Source organism: Mustela erminea, chromosome 5 (genome assembly GCF_009829155.1).
Source record: "Mustela erminea isolate mMusErm1 chromosome 5, mMusErm1.Pri, whole genome shotgun sequence".
Lineage (NCBI taxonomy): Eukaryota > Metazoa > Chordata > Mammalia > Carnivora > Mustelidae > Mustela > Mustela erminea.
The window spans coordinates 135589738-135607912 of NC_045618.1; the positions used below are offsets into that span (position 1 = coordinate 135589738).

An 18175-nucleotide genomic window follows, 5' to 3' on the forward strand; every position below is an offset into this window, starting at 1 on the left:
CCATGCGCCCCTGAAAAACACTGCTCTGAGAGAAACAGATGCCATGAAAACTAGCCGCAACTGGTGGTGGTGCTATAAAAGATAGAGGCAGAAGAGGTATGAGCTGTGCTGTTTAACTCTCTACAACTCCCTCGTTTCATTTCTTGCTCGATTACATTGCCGAGCACGTCCGGAACAATGTCACCCAGTGATGGAAAGAAAAACCCTGGCTTAAACCTCACGTCAACAGGAATGCCCGCTGCAGTTGATCATTACACATGAGTGGGACTACAGATCTATATACACAAACTTTTTTCTCCCAGAATAAGGATATGTGCAATTTTATAAAGTATTTTTCAAACCAATAATGGAAATGAAATTCAATCAAATGTCTGCTGGTATCTTCTGAGAGGATCATATTTTGCTTTTTTCCTGAATTCTATCAGTTTGCTAATATTAATTAAAAAAAAAAAGAAATGAAAATGGCTCAACTATTGAGAGGTAGGTATTTAAAAAAAAAAAAAAAAAGGGCTGCTGCTAAGGTATGCTTATTCGGGTTCTGAGGATTTTTGCATCCAGGCTCTCATGGGAGTTAAACTACACTTATTTTTTTGCCAGTTTAGTCATATTTTGCAATCAGTATTACAGTAGCTTTGTAGAAAGCCTGGAGAGATTTTCCTTCTTTATCCATGCGCTGCAATAGGCTAGAGAGGGCAAACAAATTATTCGGTTTCTAGAAGAAACATCCCGAGGCTGGGGTTTTAAAACTGTGGCCCGAAGCTGGGTGTGTTCCTGAGATTTTCTGTGTTATTACTTCATTTTATTCATTTTGTCATCTTGCTGGAAGGTCAGTCAAAGGTTTTTAAGTAAAGGAGATGACATAATGAGAGCTGTTTTTGTGCAGATGACTTTAAGAGTACACAGAAAAGATATGTGGCAAGAGGGAACTTGGAGATTGACATTTTCGCAGCAGACAGACTGAGATCCCTGTTCAGAGCAGCAGAATAGAGTGAACAGAGTAACTAACTAAAGTGGGACGTTTTTACTCTACCATACAAATCCCAAGAATATTTTCTACCCCAACATGTCCTAGCAATAAATTGTGCTTAGGAAATAAAGTCAATGATAAGCATAGGAGTTAATATTGGCAACTGAAAAAAGAACTCTGAGACTTGGAAAGGGATTCTAGAATATCTGTAAGAATTATTTACCAACTGTTTCCCGGATTAGCTATGTCTTTCAGTCACTTCATAGTGACTATTATCAGTAAAACTAAAGCTAGCAGTTATGAAAACTAGATATATTAAAAGTAATTTGAGTAAAAACTGAGATGAATTCAATCAGCATAATACATTTTTGACCCATAAAGTTTGACCTGGATAACTGTAAATGGTTGAAGTAACATTTACAAACAGAAAGTTAGCACTGTAGAAGATACACTAAATTTTTGATAGACAAAAAATGATTGATAATTAAATCTATGACATAAAATTTACATAGAAAAGAATATGAGGGTATCAGTAATATAAAAATGGAAACTAACTGAAAATAAAGGGATTTAAAACCAAGACATACAGGAAACTGATGAAGAAATTTGTTTAGCTAAATGTCATACAGCACTTAGCAACCACTACAAGATGCAATAAAATGAATGAATTAAATTGGCTTAGTGGAGAATACCCCAGAAAATATATTAAAATGCGTCAGGAGATCCAAATATCTATCTGGCAACATACTGACACTCTCGAGTAATATTTTGAGAGGCAAGAGGTAGACAGGACAGGGAATAACTCTGAAGGAAAGTAAATAACCAACAATTTTAAGATCTGACCAAGAATATAATCATATCTCACAAGAATTCTGGAATGCAGAGAAAGGAGAAACAGCTATATATTTATACCATTTAATCATTCTACAAAATAAACTAATTATATATTATATGCTAACTGATAAAGCAGCAACTAGATACAGTGTTAATGAATGAAGCAGAAACGATTCCCGCCCTTGAGCAGCTTATAATCTACAGCAAAGGTTTGCAAAACATAGCCTTAGGCCAAATCCAAGCTAAGAATGGTTCTTATATATTTTATTTTATTAATTTATTTATTTTCAGCATAACAGTATTCATTATTTTTGCACCACACCCAGTGCTCCATGCAATCCGTGCCCTCTATAATACCCACCACCTAGTACCCTGACCTCCCAACCCCCCGCCACTTCAAAACCCTCAGATTGTTTTTCTTTTTAAAGTATTGTTAACAACAACAAAAACAACAAAAATCAAAGAAAAATATGCAACAGAAAACGTGCATGCCTCCAAAAGCCTAAACTATTTACCATCTGGCTCTTTAAGAAAAAGTTTGCCAACCCCTGGGCTCAAGAAGAAATAAACTTTAAACAAACACAAATAAATATGAAATTATGAAATTATACTTATGCTAAGTGTTAAAGAGGTAAAAATGGCAATCTGAGAGATAATCATGTGGGACAGGTGGTTAGAGAAGGCTTCGCTGAGAAAGTGGTATTTAGACTAAAGCTTAAAGATAATTAAGGAATTAGCCAGATGGAAGACTGGTGGGACGAAGGGAGATGGCTGGTACTTTCTAGGCAAAGGGAAAGGCAGTCGGAAGTCCTCAGTAAAGAATTTTGCACAGTTAAGACCCTGAAGGAAGGCGAGTGAGGATGAAGGTATGAAATGGAGCTGCAGAGACTGGCAAAGACGGATCACAGTGTTGGGAGAGCGTGTTAAGGAGTCTGAATTCTATTTAAGTGCAATGGAAAGCTTCATGGACAGTTTTAAGCATGAAAGGGACATGATCAAATTTGCCTCAAAAAAAAAAAAAATCACTATGCCTGAATGAAGACTTATAGATACCCACTGCTATCCAAATCCACCACAAATTCAGACAGTAAGATGTACTGGGTTCCCAAATCAGTTTGAGTTTTGTTTGGCAAACAGAGTTTGAATGGCAAAAAATTTATCCAAAACTTTATTTGAATCTACTCAGTACCAGAGACTGAAAGTTGGGAGAGTGAGAATTTGGATTTCTGACCAATACGGTAAAATGAGCACATCCTAAGAAGGACCCTTTTCCAATTCACACAGACAGAAATGCTAGATACAACAGCTTCCCCAGACAAATATGTTTAAAAAAAAAAAAAAAAGTTAAAAAACAAAGGTAAAATCTCCAGGTACCGACAATTAAAAAGAAGTTGAAGTCATGGCAGTAGTAGGTACAGTGGTGAGGTGAGGAGGTGCCGACTTTTGGATGAGTCTGGTTGGATTACAAGCGAACATTACATAAGACTCTATAGAGAGATGGAATTAAGGTCCTGGGCTCTCGTGGAGAAGCAGAAACAAACCATAAAGCGAGGATAGGACATTTTGAGAGAGAGACTGGATGACAAACATCACAAATGAATAACAAACACCAACATTTACTGCCTTAATCTGAGTGTCACACAAGTACAATCTTATTTCCAGTCAATTTAATTTTATTTATTTATTTATTTATTTATTTATTTATTTATTTATTTATTTTAAGATTTACTTGGCAAAGAGAGAGAGGGTGCACAAGCAGGGGGAGCGGGAGAGGGAGAAGCAGCCTCCCTATTGAGCAAGGAGCCTGATGTGGGGCTTGATCCCAGGACCCTAGAATCATGACCTGAGACAAAGGAAGATGTTTAACCAACTGAGCTACCCAGGTGCCCCTCCAGTCAATTTTAGAAATGCACTTGCTCCATTAACAAAGACATTACTTAACAAAGGTCCAAACCTTCTGATTCAACACCAGTGAGAAAATAAAGCTATATGGTATAAGTCTAATTTGATCCTCTCGCTGGCCTATTTTATGAGCCATCTTGGGCTTATCTGGTTTGAACTGGCTTCTGTGGCTTCTTCACTTTGGAGTATCGTCAGGACAGGCCTCTGGCCTTCCCAGAAGCTGGCCCTGGCTTCCTCTTGCCTGACTTCGAGGCATCCTGTTAGGACCTAACCAACTGCCTATACTCACAGCTGTCGAACACTGTGAATGCACTAAATACCACTGACTTGTTCACTTGAAAACTGTGATTTTAATGTTATGGGAACTTCACTTCAATACCAAAATGTGTCCAAAACAAAGGCATGGTGTATACCTAAAAGTACTTGGTTAGCTACACACGAAACACAGCACTCTACGCTCCAGCCGTCCAACAAAGACATGCAACTTCTCACAAAGAGAATGGCAAAAGAGAAAGCACGAAACAACAAAAATTAAACATTACCAGGGAAACAGTGATTTACACAAGAATGATACTACCTTCACTTATTTTAGCATAACACAAAAACCATTTTTCTCTGAATGTGAAATTTGGGGAAAAACCTAATTGTTCTTTTAACACTTCTCATTCCACAATTCCAAAGGATCTAACTTTATGTTAATTTTTAATTTGAGATGTAAACACATAAAATTCAGATGTGACAGGAATACACTGCAGAAATTAAAGGTGAGTATCTTACCTCTGAATTCAAGTCCCCGCAGCTGGAAAGTGACCAACCCATTGCCTATCTCTATAAGGTGTACTAATGCATTGAGGTAGTCAGAGGCAAGAATGAAACAGTCGCCTGTACTGTAATTTCCCCATCGTCCTAGGAGCAAATCACCACAGAGACTGTGTTGTAGGGATCTGGTTAAATGCTCATAAAAGATGGAATTCAGATTGTTGTCATCTGATCCTATAAGAAGGAATTAAATTATGTTACATTTTACTCTAAGTCTTCATTATATCAACAAACAGGATCGTTAAAAATATTAAAACTAATTTCCAGTTAGGATTGTATCTGTATTTTTTTGACAAGGAAAATATTAACACTCTTAGAGTTCTTATATAAAAATGAAGCACAGGGTAATGAGAAAGCTTTCAGAATTTAGAGTTAGAAGTCACATAACTTCTCTGGTCTCTGACTCCCATTCATAATATGTGCGAACTAGATTAGATGAAATCGAAGGGTTTTTACCGCTTCAATAACCATGATCTTCTATCACTGTTCAATGAACTCCAACTTATAATGCAAACCGCACAAGAAAAATGAAAAAGATAAAAGGAATTCAGGACTGGAACAAAAAGATACATTAATAAAGAAAGGAGGTAAAGGAATACCAAATTTGAACAAACAAGACAGTCCAAAATGAACAGAAGTTGGTTAAAAAAAAAAGTAAAATAATAATAACAATAACAAAAAACCCTGAATATTGATGGCTAAAACTAGCTTAATAAAAATAAAAACATAATAAAAATTAAAAAAAATAAAAATAAATTTATTAAAACTTGATAAAAATTTAAAAATAAAAATTAAAAAATAATATATCTATAGAAACAGCAGCAAAGAACCTATAAAATTTATTAGAGTCATCCTTTAAGAAAAAAATTAAAATAAACTAACCATTTTTAGAAGTAACCCATCCAAAGCAATAATCTGTAAACAGGTGCTCACAGTATAATACTGGAGGAAAGCAAAATACACAAAGCTTATTCTTTTAAACTCAGTCTAAACAATAAAATAATGAGAAGGGTACTCTAGATACTAATTAAGTAAGATAGTCATATCTAATGCCCTGTCTGCTCATTACAGAACTGTGCATATTAATTCAGGATACGGTCTCTTTTATAAGCAGGATGGCATCATTAGCATCATGAGAATTCTAAGCCCCTTATATAAGGACACACTAGAGCTGAGATGGTTGTTTTATCTACCAGAATGTAATAATGACAGGCGTTATTATCAAGTAACTAGTCCTACTAGTGCAATTTGTAACTATAAAACTATCTGATTATTGTTAGTTTCTCAAGTAGAGCAGTTGAAGGGATCAGCATTTGAAGGAATTTGACAGCCAAATGGATATAAATACTTCAGTCTATCTGAGAGTAAGATTTCTTTTAATAAATTAATACATTGGAATTCTGGTTAATTTCTTATGGTTGGATTAGTGAGAGTCACCCTCTGTGTGTCCGATTACTAACAGATGGGCAGACAGAAGGATGTTTCCGAAACAATGAAATGAAGAAACCAGACTTTAGACAATGGTACCACCACCAAAATGCTATCCACTGAAGCTCTATCTCAAGGGCTATTTGGCTGCCCCATATGACATCTCTACATTTCATAAACTAAATGGAATTAAACGAACATTTACCTAAACATCTGGGGAAGCAGGGGAAGCAAATATATTACTACGCCTGTTAGTCAGACTGCATATTCTCTAATACACTTGACCAGTTTTACTTTAACTGCTCTACTTTTTAACCTATGTAAGAAAAATCTTTGAATGGCATTTTTTTTATTCCTATGAATATTCTTAAAATGCATTTTATAAAAGATGGGTATATACATTGTAGATACTTGAGTTCACACTTTGCTAAAGTAGAACAAGAAGCTAAGGAGATACAGTCTTTAAAAAATGACTGTTTGGAACTCAGAAAATTCTCAACAAGTTAGGAGTGAACTAAATACATAACAAATTCCTTGGACTTGCTTCTTTACTCAAAAACAGAGCTTTTACCTGGATTTCTATCAAGCTGGGAAGCCAATCTGGTATTTGAATGATCCACCCGTTTTGTGCTGAAGAAGGCAAAACAGAACATTTTTAATATGCTTTAATGAAAAAGGAGAAAACTGCACAATATAAATGAAATAAACATTATCACTTCATGAACATCTCTGAAAAAAATCTATGATTGGTATACTGATAAAATTCCTGACAAGTGTTCTTTCAGGTGGAAGGTTTTTTACTCACTCACCTCCATCATCCATAAACAGCCATTATTTCCTAAGTGATGTTTCAATGAACAGGGTGCAAAAAGTTAATGAGTTTAATCCACCCCCTAAAACTTGATCAGGATGAAACATGCATTCTACATGTAGTTCTTAGAGATACATGAAACATTCTGCACAAGGACAAGGTACATTTATTATGCCCAGCTGTACAGTGTTCTTAGAACAGTGGTTTCCAAACTGTGGTCCACAGAATCTGAAGCAGCAGGGGACTTAAGACCCTTTTAGGGAGTTTTCCAGATCAAAATGATTTTCATAATAACACTGAGCTGTTACTCGCTTTTTTCACTGTGTTGACGATTGTACTGATGAATATAGGTAAGGCTCCAGGCACTTTAACATGAATCAAGACAGTGGCACCAAACTGTATTTTTTACTGCCACATATGTACAAGAAAAAATAAAAATTCAAGTTTTGCTTTAAAATATCTTTAATCAAGCAATAAAAAAAAAACCCAGTTTTATTAAATCACAACCCACCCCTCAGTACAGGTCTTTTTAAAATTATGTGTAACAAAATACACATAAAGCACTTTTTTTCCCAAGATTTTATTTATTTATTTGACAGAGAGAGATCACAAGTAGACAGAGGGGCAGACAGAGGTGGGTGGGGATGCAGGCCCCCCCCGCTGAGCAGAGAGTCTGAGGTGGTGCTTGATCCCAGGACCCTGAGACCATGACCTGAGCCAAAGGCAGAGGCTTAACCCACTGAGCCACCCAGGCGCCCCCACATAAAGCACTTCTGCTGCATTCTGAAGTAGGATGGTTGTCTCAAGAGAAGCATTTGTGTAGTTTGAACTGTAGGCTGCACTAACTCTTTTTCATGGAACACCATCTTTACTATGATTATTCAGACTGACATACTTGACAGACATTTCTCAAAAATAAAGTGGGTCTGTCCTGCTGCCAATAACAAAATTCAAGTTTCTAAGCAAAAATTCGAATTTGGGAAAATGTATATATATTTAACCAACAAGCTTGACAGCTTAGCAATACTTAAACACATTTCTTTAGAGATGGGTGGTGATATGAATGAATACATTTTTTTAAATTATATAGTGAAATGTATCAGGATCTTGATCAAGAACTGTAAGATCTACATTACCCAGTGAACCAATATTTTTTAATGATTAATAAATGCTGTTATAAGATTATGCATGGGTAAAAAAAAAATCCATTCAAAGTGTAAGACACATCAGTGAATTTTGATGTAACACAGTTCCAAAAATTCATGGGGCCAAGGGGAGGCCACCACAAGATGGGTCAGTTGTACATGAACATTATTTTGAGCTAGAAGCAATCAAGGGGCACCTAGGTGGCTCAGCCAGTTGAGTGTCTGCTTTTGGCTCAGGTGATGATTCCAGGGACATGGAACTGAGCCCTGCATCAGGTTCCCTGCTCAGCAAGGAGCCTGTTTTTCCCTCTCCCTGTTTCTCTCTTTCTCTCTCTCTCTAATAAATAAATAAATAAATAAATAAATCTTAGATAAATCTTAAATAAATTTTAGAATCTCTAAAATAAAAAAAAAAATTAAAGCAATCAAAACCCAGTAGATTCAGGGAAAGAGCTTTACCACCCCCTCAATTGCTTGCTTGTATCACCAAGAGATCTATTAATAGAGATTCCTCTTTACCTAAGCAACTTATCTACAGAGTGGGGCAACCTTTGTTTTCCAAACACCTCTTTTCACCTTCTTGCTAATGATCTTTCCCCACTTTGTAACCTAAGACGCTTACCCTTCTCTTTAGCTCACAGAAGCACCATGTTACCTGTCTTTGGAATTTCCATGTCTGTGTGGATTTCCCTCATGTGTACACTAAATTTGATTTTCTCCTGTTTATTTGTCTCATGTCAATTTGATTCTTAATTGAGCTAGAAGGATCTTGAAGGGCAGAGTAAATTCTTCTCCCCCAACAACAGATAACGGTTTTAGACTCTAACTGCAACTAATCTTTAGAAAACTACCATGTGTCAACTTTTAATGAAGGATCAAAGAAAAATATCCACAATTGTCTAAAAAGGCTATTAAAATACTTCTTTCTTTTCTAACTATATGTCTGAATGAGGCCAGATTTTCTTCATATACTTCAACTAAAACAACATATTTCAAGAACAGATTGCTGCAGAAGCAGATATGAGAATCCGGCTGTCTTTTACTGAGCCAGACATTAAAGAGATTTATAGAACTATAAAAACAGTGACACTCTTCTCACTGATTTTTTTTTTTTTTTTTGGTGGGATGGAAAATATAGTAATTTTCATTACAAAATTATTATTTATATTAACACATAATGAATTTGTTATTGCTATTTTAAACTAATAAACATTTGAATTTTTCTAAGTGTTGATTTCTAATACAGTAACTATCTGAGACTTTAATAACTGTGAAGAGAGTAAAGGGGGGCACACGGGTGGCTCAGTGTTAGGTTAAGCCTCTGCTTCAGCTTGGGTCATGATCTCAGGGTCCTGGGATCGAGTCCTGCATCGGGCTCTCTGCTCAGTGGGAAGCCTGCTTCCCCCTTTCTCTGGCTGCCTCTCTGCCTAATTGTGATCTCTGTCAAATAAATAAAATCTTAAAAAAGAAAAGACAGAGAGAGTAAAGGGGTCCTTCGACAAAAACTGCCACCACAGACATTATTTTGGGCTCAATTTAAGTTAGCTGAGAAGAACAGAATATAAATAACACTGAAATTCATCAAAAAGAGAAACACCATGTGTGATTTTAGATAAAAGAGCAAAAGCTTCAAATTCCCAAGCTAGTCCATTGTTTAAATGGTGAGACTACTACTCTCACCTATTATATATGCTAACGTGTCAAAGTATAGAAAGAAAAGAAGCACTCATGAAGATGGCCTGTAGAATTAAAAAGTAATATAAGCTCTTTCCAAATCAATATGTTGATATACGTTAAAAGGCTTAAAATGTGTAGGCTCCATGTCTCAGTAATTCCCCTTTTGGATAATCTTTCTTAAATTAAAAAAAAGAAAGAAAGGAAGGAAGAAATAAATAAATTCACCTGGAGAGATTACATGTCAGGACAGTTAGCAGGCATCATTTAAAACAGCTAACCAAAGGTACTAAATCTAAATGGGCAAAATACTTTATGTAAAAAAAAAATGGATCATTAGGAAGTTATTCTCCTAAAAAGCCAGAAATAATCTACAGAAAAGTAAGCTCTACAAATAACTATTTCTAAGAAAACCATGAGATAACTAATTTTGACTGCCATAATGAAATGACATTGTATAGCATGAAGCTTCAGAGTAGTATTAACATGGAACCAATTCAAAAGAAATAGCATTAAGAAAAAAATGAGTATACTCAACAATAACTAGGTTTTTAAAAAAATATTTTAAAAAATCAGAGAAAATATAGAGTAGTTATTCTGACTTCCAATTTTATGATTTTGAAACTTTAAGAGTATTTATAAAATAGTTTCAGCAAAATATTTCAACACAAAAAATTACTAGCCGTGAATTATTATAATAATGCTGTTGATAGTTTTTCTTAGTAAAGAATAGATAAAATCTATTTTCAAATGTTTTATTGTACTCACTTATAGTCTCTCTCCCAGAATTTCACAGGTCGAACATATGAAGTGATGAATATTGCACTTCCCAGAAAGGGATTTAGTGGAGTAGAAAAAAAGGCGGATACAGCAGCCTGAACAAACAACATGGCTGAATCTATGAAAAAACTGGTTAAGGATTTTAACATTCACCTGAGTGAGCACACGCGTGTGCACTCACACACATACACACATACATACATCTCACAAGCATACTGCAATTACAGAAACGAGAACAATGAGGTTCATCAGAGGAAGACAAAAGAGGGTGTCATGGACAATATAAGGGGGTACAGCAGAAAGATACAGCCAGGAAAGTATAACCTGGCATGATGCTTTGAAGGGAGTCAGATAAGTATTTGCTAATATGTATTTGATAAAAGTCCACACACTAACTCTTGAATAAATATGTCTGGGTTAAATTTTCCGAAAGGTCAAACTAAAATTTACAGATACAAGAAGTCTGCATTTCAACATCCATGTGGTCACTAACCTTTATTTTTATTTAGAAAGTACTTTTAAGAAATAATTAGAATAGGACATTTTAAACATAGTTCAAATATAATCATATGATTATGAAGAATGTTTGTATCTTCATTTGAAAATATTTCTAAACATTTTATATTTATTTAAAAATTCCTAGCCTTCAACACACATGTATACATAAAATTTTAAATCAGCGTTGCTTAATCATAAAATCTTAATAGTGTCCTCATGTTCAGAGGATCTATGGGTCACAGATGGTAATATAAATTAAACGATCAAAATCAGTACAGATGTGGACTCAAAAGACTGAGAATATTGATAATTTATCACCTAGTAACCGATCTTCTATACCTATAAAAGGTTACGCCTACAAACCGACATTCACATCAAGGAAGTGACTGCCCTTTCTTACACAACTTTTATTGGAAGGATACGGGGCACGGCAAAGGGCTGAGCAAAAGCATGGAAAGCAGAACCCCATGTAATTTGCCAGGGCGCAATATAAGTATACACAAACTGCAACTTATAAAGGAGTTCCCAAAGCTGTAGGAGGAAAAGGAAAACAATCAGCAAAAACCTTATCATCAGGTACTTGAATTAGAAAATGAAAGACCTCTAAAAGTTCTTTTTTTTAATAGAAAAATGGCATTGAAATTATGTGCCATATGCGTAAAAGGAAAAGACGTGTCAACTGCCAAAACACTGGATATATATTTAAGTAAAGACAGCGAGCTGATTTATGAGCTTGTGGTTCACCTGTTTAAACGACTCTATGCCCTCTATTGGTTATATTCCTACTACTACAAGCAAAACATAGAAAGGTAGGATCCTAATCTAGATGTTTATAAAGCTTCAGAAATTCATACATATTTTTATTCTAAGACACATTTTCCTCAAATTTAGTGTTTTGAAAACTGAGTATGTTTTAAATGCAATGTCAAAAGAAGTGTGAGAGCAGCCAGGCAGGAAATAAAGTTGGAGTACAGCTGTCAGTGCCTGTCTGCCCAAGACTGAGTAGCACATATTAGGCATCTGTTCTTAATTTCAATTGTGACTGTCAGTGGAAACACAATACACATTTTAACTTTACGTAAGTTAGGATTTGTTTTGTTGTTGAGCGTGTCCTCGACACTGGTACAGAATGACTGTGCTCGCCTAAACTGCCTCTGTAGCTCAGGCAATGCAAGGCCCAACTCACAGAACAGACACGGGATCTTGGGGCAGGAGGTTCAAACTAATTCGGTGCCGTGACTCAGGCACTGAACATCTCATACTTATATTGCTCAATTAATTGCAAATGAACCTGTTTAACTTTCAATTTAAAAAAAGAAATTACAACTTCAACCAATTACAAAATGCAGATGAACTCCTGCCTTCTTTGCCATGATTCAAAATTATGCCAGTAATCCTTGATCAGGATGTGATCAGGATAAGAGAAGTAAAAGCAGCATTTGTATTATCAAGATGCCATTGTAACTGTCTAAAGCAGTACTTTAGAAAACTAAACTTCAGGTTCTAAATATGAACCAGACTGAACTCAAATTCTGATGTAATGTTGAAGAAAAAATGATATGCAGTTACACAGATAAGTGGTTAGTGGGTAAAAGCACTTTTGTATATATTCATATTTTTTCTGTAAGATTATTTAACTGATGCTTCATTTTACAATGTTATCTTTAAAAATATATTAAAGAGCTCCTGAAAATTATTTGCTTGCTATCATTGTTAAGTTCTATTAGCTAACCTTACATAATGAAGTCCTTAAGGGCAGAGCTTTCCCTATTTGCTCACCGATCTAGAATAGTTCTGGAGCACTGTATGCGCTGAAGGACAATTTGTTTAACAAATGAAAGTATTAAGAAAATCCAAACTAATACAAATTAAGTCTATTTCAGAGATTGTTTCTATTTTACTGAAACTTTCACTTTTTTCCCAACCAGAACAAGATGCCATATAATTTTCAACCTAAATATTTAAATTTGTGAGAGACCACATGCTTCTTTATACAAACAATTCTTTAACTTTCTGTCTTCCTCCTTTGGTTAACCAAGCTCACTAGAAGAAGAAATAAATGATAAAAATGCATAGAAATTAGTGATTGAACAAACATTATACTGCAGTATTTTAGAATCTACTTAGTACAATATTTAGCACAATATTTTGAAATTGACTATCACTAAAACCTTGTTCAGATTAATGGTTTTACATTTGTACTGTTCCCATCCTAGGTTAGACCTCTATCACATCTAAATTACTGTCACAGTCTCTTAAACTATTCTCCGTACCTTTAGGTTCTCTCTTCCCCAATTCATCCTAAATGTGGCTGACCAGGCTAACTTGCCTAAAATTGGGCTTTCATTGTGTTTTGTAGCTGTCATATGCTTCAGCTCTCTGCTACCTATCAAATGGGATAATATATGTCAAAGTCCTTTGTATGTGGTCAGTGTTAACATGAAATCTAAATTCAATTTAACTTACAAATAATCTGACTCACAACCTATTTCATTTAGAAAGGTAATATGGTTCAGTAAAAAGATTCTTAGAAAGGGAGGTGGAAGACCCAGGTTTTGCCATCTCATCTGTAAAAGGACTAAAAGTACCTCTCTTAGGGGTAGATAATAAATCTTAGAAGTGTTTTGTAATTTTCAGACTATTCTACAAATGTTGACATCAAACTAACTTCTGATTCCTCCCACACGGCCTCACTGGCCTCAGCATCTAACATCTTCATTCAGCTATCAGGTTATTTCCTCCCTCCATCTGTCCAGGAGCCCAAAGCCCAGTTCCATTACTGCCATGTCTATTTCTAAAATTATTCAAAACCACACCCACTTTTAGAAGAGCCTAATACTTAAAAATACATAGCTAATGGTGTTTCTCTAATTTTTCTATATAACTTAATCTTATCTTCCTACCTATAGCAAGAAATATGCCTTTTATGGGTCATAACGACTAGCATTATCTAGTGATTCTAAAATGCTCCTAAGTAATTGCTTGACTGAAGAAAGGTATTACTTAAAAGATAACAAAGCAAATGAAATGCAAGCAGAATCCTCACTAAACAGTGTATTACTTAGGGTGATACTTTTTACAGATAGGGATATTCCATTCAGTGATAAATTACCTTGTTGAAGAGAATGGACATGAAGAAGAGATCCAACAGCATGGTCTCTGAAAATGCTTCATAGTCAATTTTGAAAAAGAGCACAGTAAAGATGACTGTAACATACTGATATGTAGGGCTGCTAAAAGAGGATCGTAGCAACTTCAGACCAGCAATGGTGATCATTAAAGCACCTAATCTAGAATATAAAGAAAGCACCACTCATCAATCAATGACTGAGAACTTCAGAAAATCTACTAACTTCTGAAAAATCACCATTTCATTAGCCATGCTTACAAAATATATATATCAAATTGTGAACTTCAGGAAATCGCATCCGAAAATAAACTACTATAGTATTTCCTTTTAACAATATGTAATATGGTTCTTATTCCTTGATATAAATAAGCATGTTTAAAAAAATAAGTAACAGCACTGCAATTCTAATATATGGTTCTCCAGTTTCTGGGTATTTTTATTGCTTTACTATTGATAGCATTTGGCACATAAAAAACATGTATTAAGGCTTACCCAACATGTACCTAGCCTAGTGGGAAGGCTTACAGGATGACCATACAGGCAAGTGATCAACGATACAGCTTCATTTACACGGTACACAAAAACAGGCATCTCTCAAACTTACCATTTAAAATTAAAAATTAATTTTATTTAATAAATGTCCTCTCATGAAATATCAGTTGAGGATAAGATGTCTGGAGTGTGATATACAAGAGCGGAAACAGATGTTGGGGCAAGGGAAGTTACAGACACAGCATCACCTGAATTTTTTTTTAATCTCACAGTGCACTGCACCAAAGAGACACTCAATTATTGCTCCTTGATCAATGTCTTAGGACATTGCTTATGACGGCCCCTAGCAGCTAAACATAGATGAGAGGAGTATTGTACTTACTCTGTATCCAGTTTTTTTGGACTAGCAATTGTTTCTGCACTGCTACTGAGTTCATTGAGAACAATCAATGGATAGATGATATTCTTCTCCACAAAAAGAAGCCACACGTGAAGTTTCTCAAACCACATCATAGTGGCTGCATCTAACAAGGCAATGTAAGAAGATCACATCATCTACTGTGTAAAATACAGGCACGCCTTATTTATTGTGCTTTGCTTTATTATACTTTCCAGATCTGCATTTTTTACAAATGGAAGCTTGATGGAAACCCCGAGCTGAGTAAGTCTATCAGCACCATTTTCCAACAGCATTTCTCACTTCATGTCTCTCTGTCACATGTTGGTAATCCTTGCAATATTAAAACTTTTTCATTATAATTATATTTGCTATGGTGACTTATGGTCAGTGATCTTTGATGGTACTGCTGTATCCGCTTTGGGAATACATGAACTGTACCCATGGAAGAGGGCAAACTTAACCAATAATGTATGTGTTCTGACTGCTCTGCTGACCAGCTGTTCTACCATACCTCTCCCTCCTTTCAGGCTTTCCTATTCCCTAAAACTGAAATTAGGCCAATTAATAATTCTACAAGGGCTACTTATAAGTGTTCAAGTGAAAGGAAGAATTACACATCTCTCATTTTTAAATCAAAAGCTGGAAATGATTAAGCCTAACGAGGAAGGTGTTAAAAGCCAAGACAGTAGTGCCTGGGTGGCTTAGTTGGTTGAGCATCTGCCTTCCGCTCAGGTGATGATCCCAGCCTCCTGGGATAAGGTTAGGTCGGGTTCCCTGTTCAGATGGGAGTCTGCTACTCCCCTTTCTTCTGCCTCTGCCCCGACTTGTGCTCTATCAAATAAATAAATAAAACCCAGAGAAACCATGAGAAGACAAATATTTGTTGTCAAAACTAAAAACAAACTATGGGATGCCTGGGTGGCTCAATTGGTTGGACGACTGCCTTCGGCTCAGGTCATGATCCTGGAGTCCCGGGATCGAGTCCCGCATCGGGCTTCCCAGCTCCATGGGGAGTCTGCTTCTCTCTCTGACCTTCTCCTCGCTCATGCTCTCTCTCACTGTCTCTCTCTCAAGTAAATAAATAAAATCTTTAAAAAAAAAAAAAAAACTAAAAACAAACTAAACAAACCAACTAAACTCTACAGATGGAACAACAAAGCCTGGATGACAGCACATCTACACATGACATAGTTTACTGAGTATTTCAAGCCCACTGCTGAGGCTGACTGCTCAGAAAAAGAGATTCCTTTTTTTTTTTTTTTTTTAAAGATTTTATTTATTTATTTGACAGAGAGAAATCACAAGTAGATGGAGAGGCAGGCAGAGAGAGAGAGGAGGAAGCAGACTCCCTGCTGAGCAGAGAGCCCAATGCGGGACTCGATCCCAGGACCCTGAGATCATGACCCGAGCCGAAGGCAGCGGCTTAACCCACTGAGCCACCCAGGCGCCCCCCCCCCCTTTTTTTATTAAAAGATTTTATTTAACAGACAGAGATCACAAGTAGGCGGAGAGGCAGACAGAGAGAGAGAGGAGGAAGCAGGTTCCCTGCCGAGCAGAGAGCCCGACGCGGGGCTCGATCCCAGGACCCCGGAATCATGACCTGAGCCGAAGGCAGAGGCTTTAACCTACTGAGCCACCGAGGCACCCGAGATTCCTTTCAAAAGGATGCTCTAAGCAATTTTACCAAAAGGTCCAGGAAATTTGCTTTGAGAATGCATAGTCAAGCTTTAAAAGCTTTAGAATTCTCTGAACAATTAATCTTCAAACAATTGAGGAATTTACTGTCATAATTCACTAACTAAAGAAAAAGTCTTAGGAAAAACCACTGGCTTATTTAATCACAGATATATAATAAATGATGACATAGTTAGGAACTTTTATTATTTCTCTAAAATGACGAAGTATGGCATACCACAGGTCATGGGGCCAATGAATAAAGACCAACTACTTATGACAGATAAGAAAAGTCAGGGTTTAAAATGGACCAGATACCTGCCTCCTTCTGAGTCAGTTTATACCTTATCCCACATCTGAAGAAGTAAAAACGATTACAAGTGTTTCAAACTTCTTTTCATCTGATCTACTCTTACACCCTTCTCTAGTAGGACATAGTGTCACTGGTGGAAACAGAAACAAAGTGCTCTCTATTTCCCCTAAGCTCCAAGTTAAAAATACTTCAAATAGAAGTCTTAAGGAGAACTGGATTGCCTATATATAGAAAAGAACATTTAGGGAAAGGGTAGGGACTGGAAGAGAAGCCACAGACATGCACAGGATTCATCAGTGAGAGGTCTATGAAGAACAACATAGAAAGGAAGGAATTTATTTTGTGGAAGTTAGCATTGTGGTACTGACATTTGTACTTCAACTGAAATTAAAGCATCCCGCAAAAGGTCTGACTCATCACAACTTCAAATCTAAGTATAACAAACACAAGCCAAAGTGTTACTTGATGCTACTCATTTAACCATCATCTGCTAAAGTTAAAAAAAAAAAATCGTAATATTAAAAAGAGCAGAGTTAACAAAATACTTACTCCGAACTTCGTACTGGTTGTACTCCACGGTCTTCAGCAGAGGGTGGGAGAAGCAGTGCCATGGCAGCTGTTTTCTAAGCTGAGGCAGCACATAATGGGTTACAAAACCCACGAAGCCGACCAATGCATACAACACATACTTGAGAGCAGGCTAAAAGCAGAATAAAATTAGGAAAATTAAAAGTGATTTTGAGATTTATAGAAACTTCTAGTTTGTCAGTTCAATCTTCCAATTATTAATAAAAAATAACAAAGTGAATTTTTGAATCTAAGAACCAAACATCTGTCAACAGTTAACACTGCTTTCTTATGTGGGTTTTCCAAAACTCGTACCAGGGTTGCCCTATATGATCCAAAGGTACGGAAGAAGTGGTGGTGTGTCACATCTGACATCAGTTATAAAGGACTGAGGCTTCTGTCCTGGGCTTTCTCTCTCTAGGACGACTGGCTCTGGGGACAACCAGCTACTCGAGCAGCCTATGGCGAGGGCCACACGGAGAGGAACTCAGATCTCTGGCCAATGGTCAGCAAAGAACAACGGCCTGCCTCAGCTGAGGGCAGCCCCATGACTGCAACACCATAACGCAGCCTGAACTGGGATCATCTAGCTAAGCTACAGATTCGTAACCCAGAGAAACCATGAGAAAATAAATATTTGTTGTTAAAACTAAACAGAAAGTTATATATTTCAGCATTACTGACAAATACTGCAGTCAAATAAAAAATGAGTCTAAACAGTTATTTCTCCCCCATCCAAAG

At 36.3% G+C, this 18175-nt stretch overlaps 1 protein-coding gene across 7 annotated transcripts in view; it reads right to left on the minus strand.

Moving 5' to 3' along the window:
- Window positions 1-18175, minus strand: part of PCNX1 (pecanex 1) — a 159653-nt gene that overhangs the window by 23784 nt on the left and 117694 nt on the right. For 6 of the 7 annotated variants that reach the window (XM_032345077.1, XM_032345076.1, XM_032345078.1 and 3 more), the window contains 7 exons: window positions 17417-17567; window positions 14863-15004; window positions 13971-14148; window positions 11281-11389; window positions 10349-10478; window positions 6522-6580; window positions 4481-4696 (listed from right to left, as the gene is read on the minus strand). In XM_032345077.1, the coding sequence (XP_032200968.1) occupies window positions 4481-4696; window positions 6522-6580; window positions 10349-10478; window positions 11281-11389; window positions 13971-14148; window positions 14863-15004; window positions 17417-17567 (985 nt within the window). The remainder of the gene's footprint in view (window positions 1-4480; window positions 4697-6521; window positions 6581-10348; window positions 10479-11280; window positions 11390-13970; window positions 14149-14862; window positions 15005-17416; window positions 17568-18175) is intronic. The other variant, XM_032345080.1, reaches the window with a different exon arrangement.